The 21,046-nt window shown below is 41.9% G+C and overlaps 2 protein-coding genes across 3 annotated transcripts in view; one reads left to right on the top strand and one right to left on the bottom strand.

Annotated features, from left to right (window-relative positions):
* LOC140539713 (uncharacterized) overlaps positions 1-14,988 on the top strand; it is a 40,176-nt gene extending 25,188 nt beyond the window's left edge. The window contains 15 exon segments of the mRNA XM_072662473.1: positions 536-757; positions 1,614-1,783; positions 2,653-2,723; positions 2,816-2,916; positions 4,108-4,227; positions 4,564-4,707; positions 5,901-6,055; positions 6,201-6,300; positions 8,224-8,459; positions 10,810-10,996; positions 11,079-11,330; positions 11,549-11,725; positions 12,772-12,816; positions 13,670-13,818; positions 14,944-14,988. Coding sequence (XP_072518574.1) covers positions 536-757; positions 1,614-1,783; positions 2,653-2,723; positions 2,816-2,916; positions 4,108-4,227; positions 4,564-4,707; positions 5,901-6,055; positions 6,201-6,300; positions 8,224-8,459; positions 10,810-10,996; positions 11,079-11,330; positions 11,549-11,725; positions 12,772-12,816; positions 13,670-13,818; positions 14,944-14,988 — 2,174 coding nt within the window.
* Positions 14,989-19,653: 4,665 nt separating this feature from the next.
* Positions 19,654-21,046, bottom strand: part of aff1 (AF4/FMR2 family, member 1) — a 70,228-nt gene continuing 68,835 nt past the window's right edge. For both annotated transcript variants that reach the window (XM_072661997.1, XM_072661996.1), the window contains exon 19: positions 19,654-21,046. This exon is cut by the window's right edge and continues 300 nt beyond it. The gene's annotated coding sequence lies outside the window, so the exon portion shown is untranslated.

Consider the following 21,046-nt stretch of genomic DNA (forward strand, 5'->3'; position numbering starts at 1 on the left):
ATATTTTGACCACTGAATTATGCAGAATTATTTGAAAATTGGTGGAACGTCCCTTTAAACCAGGTGTGAGCTGACATATGACTAGTGCCATATGGCCTTATCACCTTCCATATCTTAAGGTTTGACAACCCTGCTGGAAAAAAAACTGACCAAGAAGGTCAAGCTGGTCATTAGCTTTTGACTAGCATAGCTTATGGTTTCATTTACACATCTGGTCTACCAGCATGACCATCAAGACCAAATATGGCCCAGGTGGTTTACCAGCCTGACCATGCTGGTTGCCAAACATGTCAAGTCTGACCAGCCTGATCATGCTGGTCGACAGTATAAGCAGCTTGTCCAAACTGGTCAACCAGTATGACCAGCTTGACGACCAGCTTGGTAAAGCTGATCGTGCTGGTAGACCAGCTAGGGTACGTTTTCTCCTGGATGACCAGCTTTTTCACCACATCATCCATCTGGAGCTGGTCTTTTTGCATGTGGTGGTTGTATCTCCCAGGCTTCACCTGTAGGGATTTCTGTTGTGTTGCTGCAGCTTACTTGTGGAGCGATGGTACTGCCCTCACTCACACTAACTGGGGCCCTGGCGAGCCCAATGACCACGCCGGCCGGGAGAACTGTGTGGAGATGGTCACCACGAAGAACGGCACGTCCTACTGGAACGACATCAACTGTGACGCTCATCAGGACTGGGTGTGCATGCTCGCCAAGGGCCAGACCCCCATTGAGCCACCAGTGCCCCCTTCAGCTATACCAGGTAATACATATAAACACATGAGGGCAAAGTTTGCGCACCCCTGATCAACATTTCTGTTAGTCTAAAAAAGCTAAATCAGTAGAAGATGAACTGACCGCCAAAATCATAAAGTCAAAAAACATTCCTTATTATTTTGAAATCTTTTCTCATTATTTTGAGATGATTTTTTTGATATTTTGAGATTATTTCTAATAGTTTTGTGATCTTTTCTCCTCATTTTGAAATTTCTCAATATTTTGAGATGATTTTTCATTGTTTTGATTATTTTTCTCATTGTTTTGAGATCGTTTCTTATTATTTTGAGATGATTTTTTGATATTTCGAGATCCTTTCTCCATATTTTGAGATTAAATTGTTTCAGACGCTTTCTTGATATTTTGAATTGATTTCTCACCAATTTGAGATCCTTTCTCCATTTTTTGAGATTTCTTAATATTTTGAGAAGGTTCATTTTTGATATTTTGAGATTATCTCTCATTATTTTGGGACGTTTTCTCAATATTAGTAAATTGGTCATTTTTTTATATTTTAAAATTATTTATTATTGTTTTGAGATGATTTCTTGATATCTTGGGATGATTTCTCATTGTTTTGAGATTTCCCACCATTTTAAGATGATGTACTATTTTTAGATGATTCACTGTTATGATATCCTTTCTTAATATAAAAAAACATTTCTTGAGATTTTAAGATGATTTCTCATTATCTGGAGATTCTTTCTTGATATTCTGAAATGTTTAATGCTCTTGGAATGAAACCAGTGGCAGAATAGGCTTCATAGATTACTGTATTGCTGTATGTGTGTGTGTGTGTGTGTGCGCTGTGGATTAGTGCTGATGTTTTCTCTGCTCTGCAGCTCCCGACTGTGGAAGTAACCCTGGCTGGAGGAAGAACAACGGCATCTGCTATTACTACAATGACACAGAGACAGTGGACTACTTCACAGCACTGGAGAGGTGCTTCGCTGAGAAGGCGCTACTGGCCTCTATCCACGACCCGGATGAGCAGGCTTACATCGTCTCTATGGTGAGGAAACATCGCCCCTCTGCTGAACGTCCTATAGCAGCGTCTAGAGCGGTCAGGGAGAGAATATTTAGATAGCTGATAAAATCTGATATCTGATGAATATTTGTTGATACTCGACCCGATTGGTTTTAGGACTGGGAGCAAAGTTAGGTTTAGGGTTTGGGTTGAGATTAAGGTTGAGTTCGGGGTTAGAGAGAGTGGGTTGGGAAGGATAAGATAGATTTAGTTGAATGACAAAGCAGTTAAATGCAAGGTAAGCGTCTATAATAGAATACCAGAATAAAGCATGACCCACACTAGTGATCCTACATGAGTGATTTTTAGGCCTAGTTCTAGGCCTGCTTTACTTTTCTGCTGCATTTTAATTTTAGTATCTCTCATATATATATATATATATATATATATATATATATATATATATATATATATATAGAGAGAGAGAGAGAGAGAGAGAGAGAGATTATTTCTCACTGTTTTGGGATGTTTTCTCAATGTTGGAAAACTGGAAATGTTTGGATATTTTAAAATGATTTATTATTTTTTTTAGATGATTTCTTGATATTTTGGCATGATTTCTCATTGTTTTGAGATTTGAGATATTCCAAATTTGAAGCATTTCTATTGGTCCATTTTTTATTATGTATAAAACACAATATGAATAACAACTGCCAGATTTACAGTATGGAACAAAAACCTCTCTCTCTCGTATATATATATATATATATATATATATATATATATATATACACACTTTTTTGGGCAATTCATTGATTTTGTATTCAGATTTAGATTTAATCTCTTTTATTCAATTCAGTTTATTTATGTTCTGGGATACATTGTTCTTATGTGTCTCCGTGTCTCCACTGCAGGTCGGAACAGGCCAGGTTGCTGCTGCCTGGATCGGGATGCAGATGTTTGGGGTTGCAGGAGGAGAGTACATGTACGTCTGTCTATCAGTTCTACAATCTCTTTTCCAGAATTAGAGCGATATGTGGAATGACTCACAGGTGTTGTCTGTGCTTCCCTGTGCAGTTGGGTGGACTTGTCTCCAGTGACTTATGTGCACTGGGCTCCGGGAGAGCCCAACAACGCTAATGGGGAGGAGCAGTGCGTGCAGATGAACAGATATCCAGGTACAGTGACCATAGTCAAAGTCAAAGTCAGATTTATTTGTATAGCTTTTTATAAGTATTGTCGTCACAAAGCAGCTGTACATAATTAGTAATTAGTAAAAGACAGAAAAAAGACCCCCAGTGAGCAGACCCCAACGATGACAGTGGCAAGGAAAACTTTCTCAGAGCTGGAGGAAGAAACCTTGGGAGGAACCAAGACTCACAAGGGGGACCCGACCAGTCCTCCTCTGATCAGAACTATTAATAAATTATTAATAAAAGTTACTAAACCATCTAAACTGTTGAACTGGCACGGGTGGTATATATTTTATATATATATAAAATTTTGGTGATATTTTAAAAATAAGATGTTTGTTTAATTAAGATATTCTTAAATTCATTTAAATAACATTTTATAAACTTTCCCCCCCAAACAATCCATGAATTATGATCATCATTAGTCTTACTTTTGTCTGTATGAAAGCTAAGGATCACTTACAGCCCCTAGTGGTCTATATAAGTAAGCACACTGTTATAAACAGACTAAACACTGGTGTGTCATTTAAGAAGAGCAGCAGTGTAAGGGCATTTGAAATGTGATCATATCACTCTCTCACTCTCTCTCTCTCTCTCTCTCTCTCTCTCTCTGTTTGTATAGTACTGTTACAGTACTGGTACAGTCATTTTAGGCATTATAAAATTACAAAATGTATCATTCTTATCTTATAACTCACAGATATAGATGTAGTAACTACTATTTATTTGTCACTAAAATGAACAATGAACAAAGAGGACTCAAACTTCTTAAAATATATTAAAATAAATAAAATGTATCAGCCCAAACTGAAAATAAGTGGCTTCACTTTGTCACACAAACAGTAATCAATCTGATTTTGTAATAAAATCCAGCAGCTGAACCTGAGAATAAATCAGTAACCTGGTCAAACAAACAAACAAGCAGCAATCAAACATTTAGTGCAGTCTCACACCGACCAATTACAGTGAAAGGATCGATCCATGGATTGGACTAATTATCTGCTAATTTTCTTAATATCAGGACCGATATCTGATCCTAATATCGGATCGGTGCACACCTAGTTTTGATAGACTAGGACACTAATGCCACCTGCGGTGAACAAAGTACAAACAGTCTGGATAAAAGTCTAACCACTTGTTTTTAACCCATTTCTGCTGTTGCTTGGATTTCTTAAGGCACATGGAACGATGCTAACTGCGGCAGAGCCAGTGCGGGCTACGTGTGTAAGAAACTGCCGGGCGATCACCACACTCCTCCACCTCCTACGCCCGCCTGGGAGGGAAACTGCCCTGAGGGTAAGGTTTCCAGACCACCCCAGCACCAGCGTCTGCTTAGTTCTGCTCTGACATTCATAATAGTCTAAATGTCAGACTTTATTACCACCCTGTTATGCAAAGTATTTTTACACAACTTTACATGTTATTAGTGTGTAGCACTTTTATTCATATGGCTTTCAGATTAAAGGTCCATGTGTTGCATGTTCTCATGTATGGTTCTACTAATCACTAATTACAGACTAAAAAGCTCTAAATTCGTATTTAGGGATTCCCACAGGATGGATAACGGAGCAGTGTGTGTGGCGTGTGGCGGGTTTGTGTGTCTGACCCTCCGTCTTTTGCTCCTTGCTGCAGGATGGATGCGTTTCCATAACAAGTGCTACTTGTTCAAAGGGAGCCACTATAACAATGAGGTGAAAGCCAACTGGACGTACGCTCGAGACTGGTGCAGATCCCAGCAAGGAGACCTCGCAGTTATTGATGACATCAATGAAAATGGCAAGTGACCAAGAGACTGTCAGACAGACAGGCAGGCAGACAGACAGGCATTCATAGATACAGATAGACAGCCAGGCACATAAAAATACAGACAGACAGACAGAGACAAAGAGACTGACAGACAGACAGATAGACAGGCACATAAAAATACAGACAGACAGACAGTGACAAAGAGACTGACAGACAGACAGATAGACAGGCACATAAAAATACAGACAGAGAGATCGAAAGGCAGACATACAGGCAGACAGATAGACAAATAGATATGTAGTCAGACAGATAGATATGTGTTCAGAGAGACAGACAGATAGAAGGACAGACAGACATCCAGACACAAATAAGTAGACAGACAGAAAGGAAAGACAAACAGACAGACAGAAAGGAAAGACAGACAGACAGGCCAGGCACATAAAAATACAGACCGAAAGGCTGACATACTGACAGACAGATAGACAAATAGATATGTAGTCAGAGAGACATCCAGACAGAAGAAAAGACAGACAGACATCCAGACATAGAAAAGTAGACAGACAGACATGCAAATAGATAAGTAGACAGACAGAAAGACAGATACGTGGACAGAATACGGATAGATAAGTAGTCAGAGAGACATACAGACAGAAGGAAAGACAGACAGACAGACAGACAGACAGACATAGAAAAGTAGACAGACAGACAGACAGGCACATAAAAATACAGACAGATAGAGAGACCGAAAGACAGACATACTGACAGACAGATATAGATATGTAGTCAGACAGATAGATATCTGATCAGAGAGACATCCAGACATAAATAAGTAGACAGACAGAAGGAAAGACAGACAGGAAAAAAGAAAGACAGACATGCAAATAGATAAGTAAACAGACAGAAAGACAGATACGTGGACAGAATATAAATAGATAAGTAGTCAGAGAGACATACAGACAGAAGGAAAGACAGACAGACAGAAAGACAGACAGATAAAGTAGACAGACAGACAGATTGTGAGCAGTAGTGTACAGATTCATTCCTACCTTCACAATGAGCCGTCTCTCCACCATAGAGACCAGGTCATGTCCAAGGTGCTTTGGGGAGCCTGTTTAGAGAGACTTGCAGTGTAGAGGCATTAAGTACATCTTGTCTGGGCTTTTACTCGCATTAGCTGCAAACCAGAAATATGTAGAACATTAATATCTGTTTTTACTCCCCAGACTTCGTGTCCAGTTACCTGAGAGACATGATCCACCCCGTCTGGATCGGACTTTCAGACGTGCTTCATGAGGACAAATTTGCTTGGAGTGATGGAGTGAGCCCTGTCCTGTTCACCAACTGGGCGGAGAAGGAGCCCAACAACAACGACGGCAGGGTACAGCCATTTTACATTTTACAACCCATGTGACAATCAGGCCAATCCAAAGGGCTGTAATCTGTCGATGAGTGCAGCCTTTCTGCATTGATTCTGAAACAAAGCTCACAAACGATATGTACCCTCACCTTTGACCCCTTTCTAGGAGCACTGTGTGAGCATTAACCATAACCACCTGTTGACGGGACGCTGGAATGACGAGAACTGTAATGAGGAGAGAGGCTGGGTGTGCTACAGGAAGAAAGGTGAGATTCGCCATGATTTTACAGGAGCTTACGAACACCTGCCATTGTTTCTAGAAAAGCCCCTCAGTCATTTCTATACACTTACCCACGCTATACTGTCCAAAACTTTGCAGACACTTGCTTGTTTCTTCTGACATTACTGGTGTTAGCCTGGAGTATGTCCGCCTTGAATGCAGTAACACCCTCCTCTAATCTGAGACCGACAGACCGACAAGCATTCATAGATACAGATAGACAGAGATAGCCAGGCAAAAAAACAAACAGACAGACAGACAGACAGATAGACAAATAGTTATGTAGTCAGACAGATAGATATGTGGTCAGAGAGGCATACAGACAGATAGAAGGACAGACAGACATCCAAACATAAATAAGTAGACAGACAGAAGGAAAGACAGACAGACATGCAAATAGATAAGTAAACAGACAGAAAGACAGATACGTGGACAGATTACGGATAGATAAGTAGTCAGAGAGACATACAGACAGAAGGAAACACAGACAGACATAGAAAAGTAGACAGACAGGCACATAAAAAAAGACAGATAGAGAGACCGAAAGGTAGACATACAGATAGACAAATAGATATGTAGTCAGACAGATAGATATGTGGTCAGAGAGACATACAGACAGATAGAAGGACAGACAGACATACAGACAGACAGACAGACAGACAGGAAAGACAGACAGACAGACGGGAAAGACAGACAGACAAACAGGAAAGACTGACAGACAAACAGGAAAGAAAAGACAGACAGACAGACAGAAAGGAAAGACAGACAGACGTCCAGACATAGAAAAGTAGACAGACAGACAGACAGACAGACAGGCCAGGCACATAAAAATACAGACAGACATACTGACAGACAGATAGACAAATAGATATGTAGTCAGAGAGACATCCAGACAGAAGAAAAGACAGACAGACATCCAGACATAGAAAAGTGGACAGACAGACAAAAAGAAACACAGACAGACATGCAAATAGATAAGTAGACAGACAGAAAGACAGATACGTGGACAGAATACGGATAGATAAGTAGTCAGAGAGACATACAGACAGAAGAAAGGACAGACAGACATCCAGACATAGAAAAGTAGACAGACCGACAGGCCAGGCACATAGAAATACAGACAGATAGAGAGACCAGAAGGCAGACATACTGACAGACAGATATAGATATGTAGTCAGACAGATAGATATCTGATCAGAGAGACAGACAGATAGAAGGACAGACAGACATCCAGACATATATAAGTAGACAGAAGAAAAGCCAGACAGATACATGGACAGAATACTGATAGATGGGAAGTCAGAGAGACATACAGACAGAAGAAAAAACAGACAGAAGGAAAGACAGACAGACAGACATGCAAATAGATAAGTAGACAGACAGAAAGACAGATACGTGGACAGAATACGGAAAGATAGGTAGTCAGAGAGACATACAGACAGAAGGAAAGACAGACAGACAGAAAGGCAGAGTTTAGGAAGAGTTTAGCACAACGTACACTTACCCACACTATACTGTCCAAAAGTTTGTAGACACTTGCTTGTTTCTTCTGACATTACTGGTGTTAGTCTGTAGTATGTCTGCCTTGAATGCAGTAACACCCTCCTGGGAATGCTTTATACTAAAGTGAGGGAAGGGCTTTAGTGAGGTCAGGTACTGATGTTGGATGGTTAGTTCTGGCACTCTAACTCATCCCAAGGCTACTGGATGATCAAGAAAGGTCTACTACTCCAAAGTCCAATGCTGAGGGGGTTTGCCCCTCTAGTTCACACCTGGCATTGCACACAGTGACCTTTGGCTCATGTTTTGAGACTCAGGCACCTTAGAGAAAAATGACTACAGTGTTTCTGGACCCTTATGCTTATACACAGTCTATTATTTTGACCATGCTCCTTTTGCGCTCCCTCAGATAGCAGTCTTCCAGTTCCCCCTGCCACGAAGAGCCCCTGCCCCTCAGACTATGTCTCTTGGTACAAGAACTGCTACAAGCTGGTGTCTATACCAAAGACGTGGGAGGATGCAGAGGCGGCGTGTGTGAAGGAAGGAGGGCACCTGGCCAGTGTGGATATGAGCTACGACCAGGCCTTCATCTCTGGAGCCATACAGCAGGGAAACACCGACGCCTGGATCGGCCTTCGGCGCGATGTATGATCATGCCGCCAATGATTGCCTTAGTTACACCACTAAAAGCCTTGGTTTCTCAGCAATTGTCATAGTTACACCACTAAAAGCCTTTGTTCCTTTAGTAATCGTCATAGTTACACTATTAAAAGCCTTCATTACATCAGTAATTGCCATAGTTACACCACTAAAAGCCTTTGTTCCTTTAGTAATCGTCATAGTTACACTATTAAAAGCCTTCATTACATCAGTAATTGCCATAGTTACACCACTAAAAGCCTTTGTTCTTTTAGTAATCGTCATAGTTACACCACTAAAAGCCTTTGTTCCTTTAGTAATTGTCATAGTTACACTATTAAAAGCCTTCATTACATCAGTAATTACCATAGTTACACCACTAAAAGCCTTTGTTTCTCAGCAATTGTCATAGTTACACCACTAAAAGCCTTTGTTCTTTTAGTAATCATCATAGTTACACTATTAAAAGCCTTCATTACATCAGTAATTGCCATAGTTACACCACTAAAAGCCTTTGTTCCTTTAGTAATCGTCATAGTTACACCACTGAAAGCATTTGTTACATCAGTTATTGCCATAGTTACACCACTAAAAGCCTTTGTTCTTTTAGTAAATCATAGTTACACCACTAAAAGCCTTTTTCCTTTAGTAATCATCATAGTAACACCACTAAAAGCCTTCATTACATCGGTAATTGCCTTAGTTGCACCACTAAAAGCCTTTTTCCTTTAGTTATCGTCATAGTTACACCACTAAAAGCCTTTGTTTCTCAGCAATTGTCACAGTTACACCACTAAAAGCCTTTGTTCTTTTAGTAATCGTCAGTTACACCACTAAAAGCCTTTTTCCTTTAGTAATCGTCACAGTTACACCACTGAAAGCATTTGTTACATCAGTTATTGCCATAGTTACACCACTAAAAGCCTTTGTTCTTTTAGTAAATCATAGTTACACCACTAAAAGCCTTGGTTTCTCAGCAATTGTCATAGTTACACCACTAAAAGCCTTTGTTCCTTTAGTAATCGTCATAGTTACACTATTAAAAGCCTTCATTACATCAGTAATTGCCATAGTTACACCACTAAAAGCCTTTGTTCCTTTAGTAATCGTCATAGTTACACTATTAAAAGCCTTCATTACATCAGTAATTGCCATAGTTACACCACTAAAAGCCTTTGTTCTTTTAGTAATCGTCATAGTTACACCACTAAAAGCCTTTGTTCCTTTAGTAATTGTCATAGTTACACTATTAAAAGCCTTCATTACATCAGTAATTACCATAGTTACACCACTAAAAGCCTTTGTTTCTCAGCAATTGTCATAGTTACACCACTAAAAGCCTTTGTTCTTTTAGTAATCGTCATAGTTACACCACTAAAAGCCTTTGTTTCTCAGCAATTGTCATAGTTACACCACTAAAAGCCTTTGTTCTTTTAGTAATCATCATAGTTACACTATTAAAAGCCTTCATTACATCAGTAATTGCCATAGTTACACCACTAAAAGCCTTTGTTCCTTTAGTAATCGTCATAGTTACACCACTGAAAGCATTTGTTACATCAGTTATTGCCATAGTTACACCACTAAAAGCCTTTGTTCTTTTAGTAAATCATAGTTACACCACTAAAAGCCTTTTTCCTTTAGTAATCATCATAGTAACACCACTAAAAGCCTTCATTACATCGGTAATTGCCTTAGTTGCACCACTAAAAGCCTTTTTCCTTTAGTTATCGTCATAGTTACACCACTAAAAGCCTTTGTTTCTCAGCAATTGTCACAGTTACACCACTAAAAGCCTTTGTTCTTTTAGTAATCGTCAGTTACACCACTAAAAGCCTTTTTCCTTTAGTAATCGTCACAGTTACACCACTGAAAGCATTTGTTACATCAGTTATTGCCATAGTTACACCACTAAAAGCCTTTGTTCTTTTAGTAAATCATAGTTACACCACTAAAAGCCTTTTTCCTTTAGTACTCGTCTTAGTAACACCACTAAAAGCCTTCATTACATCGGTAATTGCCTTAGTTGCACCACTAAAAGCCTTTTTCCTTTAGTTATCGTCATAGTTACACCACTAAAAGCCTTTGTTTCTCAGCAATTGTCACAGTTACACCACTAAAAGCCTTTGTTCTTTTAGTAATCGTCAGTTACACCACTAAAAGCCTTTTTCCTTTAGTAATCGTCACAGTTACACCACTAAAAGCCTTCATTACATCAGTAATTACCATAGATACACCATTAAAAGCCTTTGTTCCTCAGTAATCGTCATAGTTACACCACTAAAAGCCTTTGTTCCACACACATGATGGTGTTATCTGAAAATGAGACGTTTGCTGTTTCTCTGTCTTGCCGAAGGAAACCAACACCTACCGGTGGACCAACAACTGGCCAGTCTTTTATACACACTGGGGTCCAGGGGAGCCCACCATTCATAAGGGTGAGGGCTGTGTAAGCATGCACGGTCGATCCCACTTCATTCAGGGTACCTGGAACGACACAGCCTGCGACGTCACCAAACCGTACCTCTGCAAGATCACATTCGGTAAGTTGTTCTGCAGTATTTGTATAAATATGGCTTTGCAGAAGGCTGTTTTTCACCTGCCCTCTTCTCTGTCTTGCTCCAGAGGAGCCTCCCCCGACCCCCGCTCCGGGAGATGGAGAATGCTTGCCCGGCTTTTGGCATTACGGGCGTTACTGCTACTTTGTGTATAATGGAAAGCAGGGCTTCTCCTGGCCTGAGGCGCGACACTACTGCCTGCTGATCAATGGAGGTGACCTGGCCTCAGTACACAGCAGAGCTGAGGTGGAGTTCATCAGAAACATCAACTACACCAAATACCACAACGTGTGGCTCGGGCTCACCAGGGACGGCTCATGTAAGTGTGCACAGACAGTTCAGGCAAAGCAGCTGGGCTTCTCTCTGATGGCGTATTGCTGACCGCTGTAGCCTAGTGGCTTATATGGCCACTGACTTCTGTTACCAAGGAATAGCCCCATCAGTTTGTGCAGACGTCCCTGTAGTTACTGAATAATGGCAGCAATGGGTGTCTGGATACTTTTGGACATTTATCTGTTTTTTTAAACTGAATTTCAGTTGGATGGGGCTGGACTGACCTGACTGCACTGGCTTTCACAAACTGGGCTCCGGGTGAGCCGAACGAGGCGTACCACGATGTGGGGATGGAGGACTGTGTGGAGATGTATCCGGACGGGACGTGGAACGATAACAACTGCTTCCAGAAGAGGGGCTTCGCCTGCAGAGTCCACCAGCGTAAGATTCACCTCATGCACCCTCAGGGATTTCAACTCTAACACGGGTACCTTCAAGGGTGCAGGTGCAGAGCCTTTCCATAGGGAATATGATGTCACATTGCAGAGAAAGTGAATGTAGTGTAGTCCTGGTGCACAGTTATGTAGAATGTATGGAATTAGAAGATCAGCTGCAGATGATCAGAACATGGTTGGAGAGGATGATTCTGGAGGAGTCTGGAGTCTGATTTAAACCTCAGACGTTTAGTCTGGTCTGATCTTGATTGATGGTTGAAGTGAGGGGTGAAGAAGATCCCCACCATGGTCAGATCCAGAGAGCTCTCTGAGGCCTTCAGAAAGAAGGTTGAGGTGGAGATGCAGAGAAGTCTGGGAAGGGGTTTAAACAGATCTCAGAACAGTTAGAAATCAGCATGAACATGGCCAGGTCAGGACGTTCTAGCAAGTTCAGCCCAACACCAGAACCTCAAGATGAGTGAAGAAGCCTCCATCTCATCATGGAAGCCAGTTTCTCTCACCACAGCTGATGATAAAGCAAAGCTTCTACCATCTGAGAGAGACCAGACTCCTCTGCATCCCCACCCTTCTTTCTGAAGGCCTCAGAGAGCTCTCTGATCTTTGATCTGACCATGATGGTGATCTTCTTCACTGCTCACTTCAACCATCAATCAAGATCACACCAGACTAAACGTCTGAGGTTTAAATCAGACTCCAGACTCCTCCAGAATCATCCTCTCCAACCATGTTCTGATCATCTGCAGCTGCTTCTAATTCTACACATTTGAAGGAGTGATACATTAAAATTCTATTAATTCTATTTTATAAGGATGATTAAAGACGTTTCTTCAGGTGTGTGAGTTTAGTTAGATCAGCTCCATCTCTCAGTGCTGATCACATGAACATCTGACCTCCAGATGTTTCAGTATGTTAAAGACTGAGGTTTTCATGGTGTCCTGATTTCTTCACTGTATTTTGTGTGTTGGTACAAATACAGCAGCAGCTGTTCTGTATTGGAGGCAGTGATGCATCATGTGTTTCCTCTCCTTTCAGACTACTCCGGTGATGGCACTCGGCCGACTTCGGATCCAGCCATTGGTAAGTCTTTTCTGTCCATTTACTTTTGGTTAAATTAAACACGCTGTGAACTAACGGTCCATACGACATCAGGACAGGGTTTGTATACACTATATGTCCAAATATTTGTGGACACTCATTCTAATGAATGCATTCAGCTACTTTAAGTTGCACCCATTGCTGACAATGATGCACACAGCTTGTCTAGTCTCTGTAGAGACGCACTGCCAACAGAATAGGACTCTCTGGAGCCCATAAACCAGGCGTGGGCTAAAGGAGCTGTGGTGCAGTGGAGTGGTGGTGCTCCATCCAGTAATTTTGGGATGAGTTGGGTTGGTCACCGTCCAACATTCTGACCTCACTAACGCTCCTGATGCTGAATTCAATCAAATCCCCACAGCAGTGCCCCTCCAGAATCTAGTAGAAAGCCTTCTTCTCTGGACAGTAGAGACAGTTACTCCACAAAAGCAGGATCAACTCTTGATTTCAGAACAAACACTAAATGAGGTGTCCCAATACTTTTGTCCAGATAGTGAATGTAAATGGTTCTCAGTCCTGTTAAAGGTCTACACTATGCACTGCCATTCATGTTTACACGTGTTTATGTGTGACAAATCCATATTATTTTTATTTATTTATTTATTAATTATAACATTATGGGAATTAGTTTCTGGCCAAAACCAAACAGACTTAATCTTCTGTTCTAAAATTATTCTGTTAATAATAATAATAATAATAATAATAATAATAATAATAATAATTATTATTATTAAATGAAATCAAAGTAAATAAAACAGAGAAATATGCAGAGCACTGGGTCTCCTGGACTTGAATTAAGATGACCTGAGCACTTTCCTCTCTTTCTGTTTCTCAGAACATTCAGGAGTGGTCGCGGGCGCGGTGATCGGGGCGATACTGTTCGCCGCTGTGATTCTGGGGCTGATCTACTACGTCTTCCGTGTGAAGGGAGTAAAACTGAGCGCTGTCGGCCTCCCTGGGAAAGACTCCAAGCATGTGGAAGTAGTGAGTCAGACCATAAGTTTAAAAAAATTAATAAAAATATATAAGAATAATAAATAAATATAATAATATTAATATAATAAAGGTATAAGGAGATGGAAATGAAATATTATTAAACCTTACTACTATTTATATTCTTTATACGACTGTATTCTTATATATGTATGTAGGTATATGTATATATGTGTCTTGTTTTGTGGGTTTTTTTAATTGTTACATTTATTGATTGATTATTTTTATTTTTTTTATGTTTGTCGGACCCCAGGAAGAATAGCTGTTATTGCAATAGCAACTAATGGGGATCTACCTAAAACAATACACACTAATAGACTACAATAACAATAATGGGAATTATGATAACACAGCTCAAACTCTCTAAACATCAGTTAGCTCACAGACCTCTGAGCAGAACCCGGTCTTTCTACCATTATACATACACACATACCTCCCCCAATCAGCCATAACATTAAACCCACCTGCCTAATATTGCGAAGGTTCCCTTCGTCCTGCCAACAAAAAACAAACATGGACCCCACAAGACCTCTGAAGGTCCTGCTGAGGGATCTCACTCCAATACTCCAAACAGCCATAACATTAGTACCACCCCCTTGTGCTACCAGATCTCCTACTGTGGGATCTCACTCCAATACTCCAAACAGCCATAACATTAGTACCACCCCCTTGTGCTACCAAATCTCCTACTGTGGGATCTCACTCCAATACTCCAAACAGCCATAACATTAGTACCACCCCCTTGTGCTACCAAAACTCCTGCTGTGGTCTCTGGCACCAAGACTGACATTAGCAGATCCTTTATGTCCTGTAAATTGTGAGGTGGGCGGGGCCTTCATGACCCCATAAGACCGGCCTGATGTTCTGGAGATGTTCTGACCCACTTATCTACAACATCACAGTTTGGTTCTTGTCAGTGTGTCTCAGATTCCAATGCTTGTCCATTTTTCCTGCTTCATCACCTTCAAGGACTGTCTCGGCAGGAGCCAGCGGTGGTTTTAATGTTATGGCTGATCTGTGTGTGTACATATACATACATATACACACACACACACACTGAAGTTACTGTATTAATATAAAACGACTGAAACTCCGTCTCTCTTCTGTTTTTTCCAGCCTGCTTTCAACAACCCCAACTTTGCGGGAGAGTCCGACACATGAACAGACCCGAGGTCATTTCAGCTTGTACAGACGGAGGAGGCCAACCAACCAAAAGAGGCACCAGTGTGAAATTTTAGGCAGAAATCATAACCTGTAACCTTTTCTAAGCTTTTTTTTTATTTCTCCTTTTCTTGGGCGTCTAATTTCAGTGTTTATAAGTTAATTGTAATTAATACTACAGCTATAAAACACCTCCGGTTAATAATACAGCTAATGTATTAAATATTTCTTGTACATACATTTTTATCCTGAAAGGCACATAGTATTGACATACCTGCTCAATTAAACCACTAATAGAAGACCAGGACTTCTGTCTCCCTGCCCGTGTCCCATTCCACACTCAGGAGATTACGAGTATCTGTAGAGATTCAGGAAGGAAAGGAAGAACCTCAACCTCACAAAAACCTCATATCTCCAGAACAGCAGCTTTATCAGAGATGTCCAATTTAAGTCAGTCAATGTACAAGATCTTATTGCGGGTCATTTTGGAGAATTTCTATTGGTCCATTCATAATCATGACATTCTGATACAGTATAAAGAACAACTGCAGGTTCTGATTCTCATTGAGGGGGAAAGTGAAAAACAGTGAGAATGGAGATACAAGGATTTTGTGAGACAGTGATACCTTGACAGATGCAGAGTGTAAAAGTAGTGTTTATTTAAATTTATTATTATTATAATTTTTTTTAATGACACTCAACAGCAGTTGATGATACTGGTGATACTCGTCCCACCACCTGGGCTCCAGGGCAGAAGCTTGAGGAGCTCTAGGTACGGACTGGATTTGGACCATTGACTTCAGGTAAAGAGGGGCTGGTCCAGTGGTCTAACAAGATCACCCCTTAGCTCTTTGAGTGATGCCATAGAATAACCTCTTATGGTTCCCTACAGAGCTCTTAGAACCTAAAACCCTTCTTTAAAGTTTACAACGGTTCTTCAGGCAACACAACCCTCACTTACCCTCAAAGTGGTTCCATTAAAAGAAAAACAAACGCTGTTAATTTTCACATTTGTAGGAGAACCTCAGGGTTTTACTTCAGGCAGTCTTCAGGCAGGGTTTAGAGTTGAGTGGAGTTATGAGTCCTGAGCTCTTCCTCCTCAGCCCTTCCTTCTTCTCCAAGCTCACCTCAACTCCCTCAAAGCCGCCCCAAACTCCAGCCCAATGGTCTTCGGGGTTTGCCTCCCTGTAACTGCCCTCCAGGGCAGGGTTCCGGACCAGCAACATGAACATTCTGGTCCACTGGAAACATCTGGTCCACTGGGGTAACGTCTGTGGGATTATTTATCCAGGTCTAATAATGTCCTTTTGAGACCCACAGCTGTTACAAATGCTCAAAACACCGCTCATCACCTGGGCTCCATGCTGGTGCGGAGTGCTTGGTCCCCGTTTATTGCCATTTGCTATGTAATCTGAAGGCGCTCCAGCCCCACAGCAGCGCCGGCAGTCTGTAGAAACCAGCGAGAGCACTGTTAGCAATCAGACAGCATTTATTCAGTGTTTGTGGAAATCAGTGTTCTACAGTCGGAGCTTCTCCGAGGGTGGAGCGCCTTCAAATGACCTTGCTAGTGGCAATCATCGGGGACCAAGCACTCAGATCCCAGATGATGGGCAGGGGATTTGTTTAATAGATGTGGGGTCATAAGAGAAGATTTCTGGAGAAGACTACCCTGAGCTACCCCTGTATTTTGATGATTGCCAGTGCACCAGGATGTTCATTTAACGGCAATAATAATAAATTATTAATTTTTTTTGAGGAACCTTTTTCACTGTTCACAAGTTTTCATTCCTGGATTTAAAATTTCAAAAAGAAAAGTGAATAAAAGTTCTTATTTTTTCCCCAAAACTTTATTGCCTCTGAAACATCAGACAAATCTGAGCTGTGGTCGACGGTCAGAGAGGTCAGGATAAACCAATACACTACTGAACCTCCTCTGTTCTTCACCAAAGCTACAAACGTTTGCCCAAAAAACCTTTGAGAGGAAAAAAAAATCTTTTTTTTGGAGTTAAAGAAAAACAAAACAAAAAACAAAACCAAAAGAAATTCACTGCCAATCTTTATACATCGCTGTACAGAACAGTTAACCGTATTTACATATGTCCAACAAGGCAAAAGAGCTCAATTACAAAATCATTCTGAACAGTTCTCCGTCATTTTCAGTGAAGGTGTGTGTGTTTACACACACACTGCACGCCAAACAACCTCACACACACGTGATGAAACAGAAAGTCCAGGTTCGAAATGAAGCATAAAGCAAACTGAGGCTCCAAAACATGATGCAGAGCTCAATTTCAGCTTCTCTCAGAAAGATCACGAAACGACGGCATTTCATTTAGTGTGCAGAGGGAAAAAAACCCAGTAAAAGCAGCCATCTTTGGAAGGTATCCAACATACAAAACAGCCAAACCGAGAAGCGTAATAAATCAGAATATTAATAAATCTAGAGCACTTTCATAGCTTTGATAATCGTGATAAAATAAATACATTTCATTATTTTCTGATTCCATGTGCAGCCCTTATATCTCAGCGACGCCATCAACAGTTCAGGTTCCGATTGAAATTCCAGTAGTCCATGGCGTTTTTCCAGTACAGGAATCCCAGGGGGGGAATTTCGTAAAAGGGAATACCTCTTGGCACAAGATAGGTCCGTTGTGAACGAGCCCGGAGGCAGACCTTTCTTCTATTAAGTCTTCAGATGTGTTTCAAACCCACGAGAACTTGGAAATCAGCTCAGTATTATTGCTGGAAATCAACCAATCAAAACAAAGAAGGAAAAACCCAACAACAGCAGAAGGGTCAGGAAAGGTCAGCCAATGAAACGTGTGCAAAAGGGCAGATGTGGCCAGTCACTGTATTCTGTTTTATAAAAAAAGGAACGGTGTCAATTTCTTTTAAGAAAACTTTTGCGAAAGCGCTAAAAAAAAAAACGCGAGAGCAGACCTTCGGAAGCAGCCCAACGCCCCACAGTCGCAAACAGGCCGACGTGGTCCAGCGATATCAGGAGGAATTACAGCTGTAATGTAGGCCCACTTCTGTCTATCGTGCTGGAGAAACCTCCCCCACCACCCATCCACCCACCCCTCCACCCATCCATCCATCCATTGGAGATCCAAAGCGTGACGAGTGAATTCACAAAATTGGGAGGAAAAAAAAAAGGAACGTCTCACCCCGAGGTCTGAAGTGAAGAGCCGTGCGATGAACAGTGTAAACAGGCACTAAAATCTGAGGGCAAGAGGTCAATCTGAGCCCGTCTCCTTCCACACCTTTACACAGCAGTGCTTTCTTTAGCACCCCCGAAGCTCCAGGGCCCAGTTTCCCAAAAGCACCTCAGCGTCAAAGATCATCTTCACTGGAAGAGAGCGAGAGAGGCCTCTCGAGGGATGTCCAGTGTGATGTGGGTACTTGAGGTACTTTTGGGAAAGCCAGTCATAATAATTATAAAATCACTGGGTAACAAGACTGTTACACATCGAAATGCCGGACAGGTTCTGGCTATGAACTCAGAAAGTGCTCTACACACTCAAAGCTCAGTGTAAATACTGTGGACTAAATGACGGAAATAACTGGACAGTCTAACTGGTTGGCTGTTTCAGCAGGAACGCAACTACATGGTAGTTTTACAGGTTAAGAAGGCGAGTAAGGACGTAGACAGGTAAGGATATAGGCAGGTGGTTCAATTGGGTTATTGGGGATGTAGACAGGGGGATCTATGGAGTATGAGGGCAGGTAAGGATGTAGACAGGTTGTAATATGAGGTTTTATGGAGTGAAAAGGCACACAGGTATATAGGCAGGAAGTTCTATGGGGTATGAGGGCAGGTAAGGATGTATAAAGGTAATCTTATGGGATAGAAAGAACAGGTAAGGAAGTAGACCGGTAAATCTATGGGGTGGGTATGAATGCAGGTAAGGCTCTAGACAGGTAATCTTATGGGATAGAAAGGGCAGGTAAGGGAGTAGACAGGCAGATTTACGGGGTATGAGGGCAGGTAAGGGAGTAGACAGGTAATCTTATGGGGTATGAGGGCAGGTAAGGGAGTAGACAGGTAATCTTATGGGGTATGAGGGCAGGTAAGGGAGTAGACAGGTAATCTTATGGGGTATGAGGGCAGGTAAGGGAGTAGACAGGTAATCTTATGGGGTATAAGGGCAGGTAAGGGAGTAGACAGGTAATCTTATGGGGTATGAGTGCAGGTAAGGATGTAGACAGGTAGATTTACGGGGTATGAGGGCAGGTAAGGGAGTAGACAGGTAGATCTATGGGGTATGAGGGCAGGTAAGGCTGTAGACAGGTAGATTTACGGGGTATGAGGGCAGGTAAGGGAGTAGACAGGTAGATCTATGGGGTATGAGGGCAGGTAAGGGAGTAGACAGGTAGATCTATGGGGTATGAGGGCAGGAAAGGATGTAGACAGGTAGATTTACGGGGTATGAGGGCAGGTAAGGGAGTAGACAGGTAGATCTATGGGGTATGAGGGCAGGTAAGGCTGTAGACAGGTAGATTTACGGGGTATGAGGGCAGGTAAGGGAGTAGACAGGTAGATCTATGGGGTATGAGGGCAGGTAAGGGAGTAGACAGGTAGATCTATGGGGTATGAGGGCAGGAAAGGATGTAGACAGGTAGATCTATGGGGTATGAGGGCAGGTAAGGGAGTAGACAGGTAGATCTATGGGGTATGAGGGCAGGTAAGGGAGTAGACAGGTAGATCTATGGGATATGATATGGGAAGAACCTGCTGGGCATTTCACTTGATGAACACGTGGCACTTAAGGGAATGTAGAAGAAAGCGCTGTCATTTACTTCTGCTACAAAATCAGCAGCTTTTTTTTTTTTTTTTTTTTTTTTTTTTTTTTTTTTTTTTTTGAGTCGTCAGAGAAACAAACAGAAGGTCTTTAGCGCTTCCAGTCCGGCGTCAGAACCCTCTCCAATGGCATAAGCAGAAAAAGTGCATTCAAGCAGCCTGAAAACTGAACCTGCGGAAACGGCCGGACTACAGACACACGTTCACGTAAACCCAACAGCCGCACAGCTACTACACAAAGCTGCTGTCCGTTTATTAATGGCCCCGTCAATCAGCTCACACTCTGAGTGGGTTCGGTCTGGAAACGCTGTTCATAACGAGATACATTCAGCTTCTGATCCAGCGCGGACTGCAGGCCCCCGGGCTACACAGCTTCAGGTTATATAAGGCACATGTGTTCTGTCTAATAGAGGGTCGCTAGGTTTGGGTACAGAGTGTGTGTGTGTGGGTTTAATGGTTGTTCCTCTGCCTCCACTTTGACTCCGTGCTTGAGGTAGAATTACATCGTTACCTTCTAATTCCTGGACGACGGATCTGCTCTTGGAGAAGAGTGCGATCGGCTTTTAGGCTTCATCATAAATCAATCGGAGGTCTGAGCCGGGAGGACTGACTGAAAAACACTGAAGCTGAGAAGACTCTGAGGGGGTCGCTGAAGGGGAAGAGCGCTGAACGTTAAAAGAATAAGAATAAAAAGAAAAAGAACTCTGAAGTCTTTGACGTTTTAACACATTTGCTGGTGTTTCCCAGATCAAACTGAGGGGGGGAAGGAATCGAGATCAATATATTACTAATAATAAACTGTAGAACAATAATAATATTAATAATATAGGCAAAAATAAATAATCTTGAGATCACCGATCGGCTTCACCACAGGCAGGAGGACCAGATATGTGGCTGACCTCACATTTTCAGTTCATCATCATCATCATCATCATCATCACATTAGGTGAGAATCACCAGAGCGAGTTGAAGGGAGGCTGTAAGTGTGTGTGTGTGTGTGTGTGTGTGTGTGTGTGTGTGTGTGTGTGTGTAGTGTTATGATTTGTAGTTTTCCAACGGTCTCTGATGTCTGGGATACAAAAGAACCAGGACAAAAAAAACCCTTATCCGGGTCTCATCGGGTCCATATCCGGGTCCTCGTTGGTCGCGCATGGCTTCCCCCTCAAACACAGCGGGTCAATCCACCTCTCTGATGATATGCTGTCCTCAGCCCTGTCCTCCACCCGCAGAAAGAAAAACGGCGGCAGCGGCCGGGCT

The sequence above is a fragment of the Salminus brasiliensis genome, chromosome 18 (assembly GCF_030463535.1).
Source record: "Salminus brasiliensis chromosome 18, fSalBra1.hap2, whole genome shotgun sequence".
Lineage (NCBI taxonomy): Eukaryota > Metazoa > Chordata > Actinopteri > Characiformes > Bryconidae > Salminus > Salminus brasiliensis.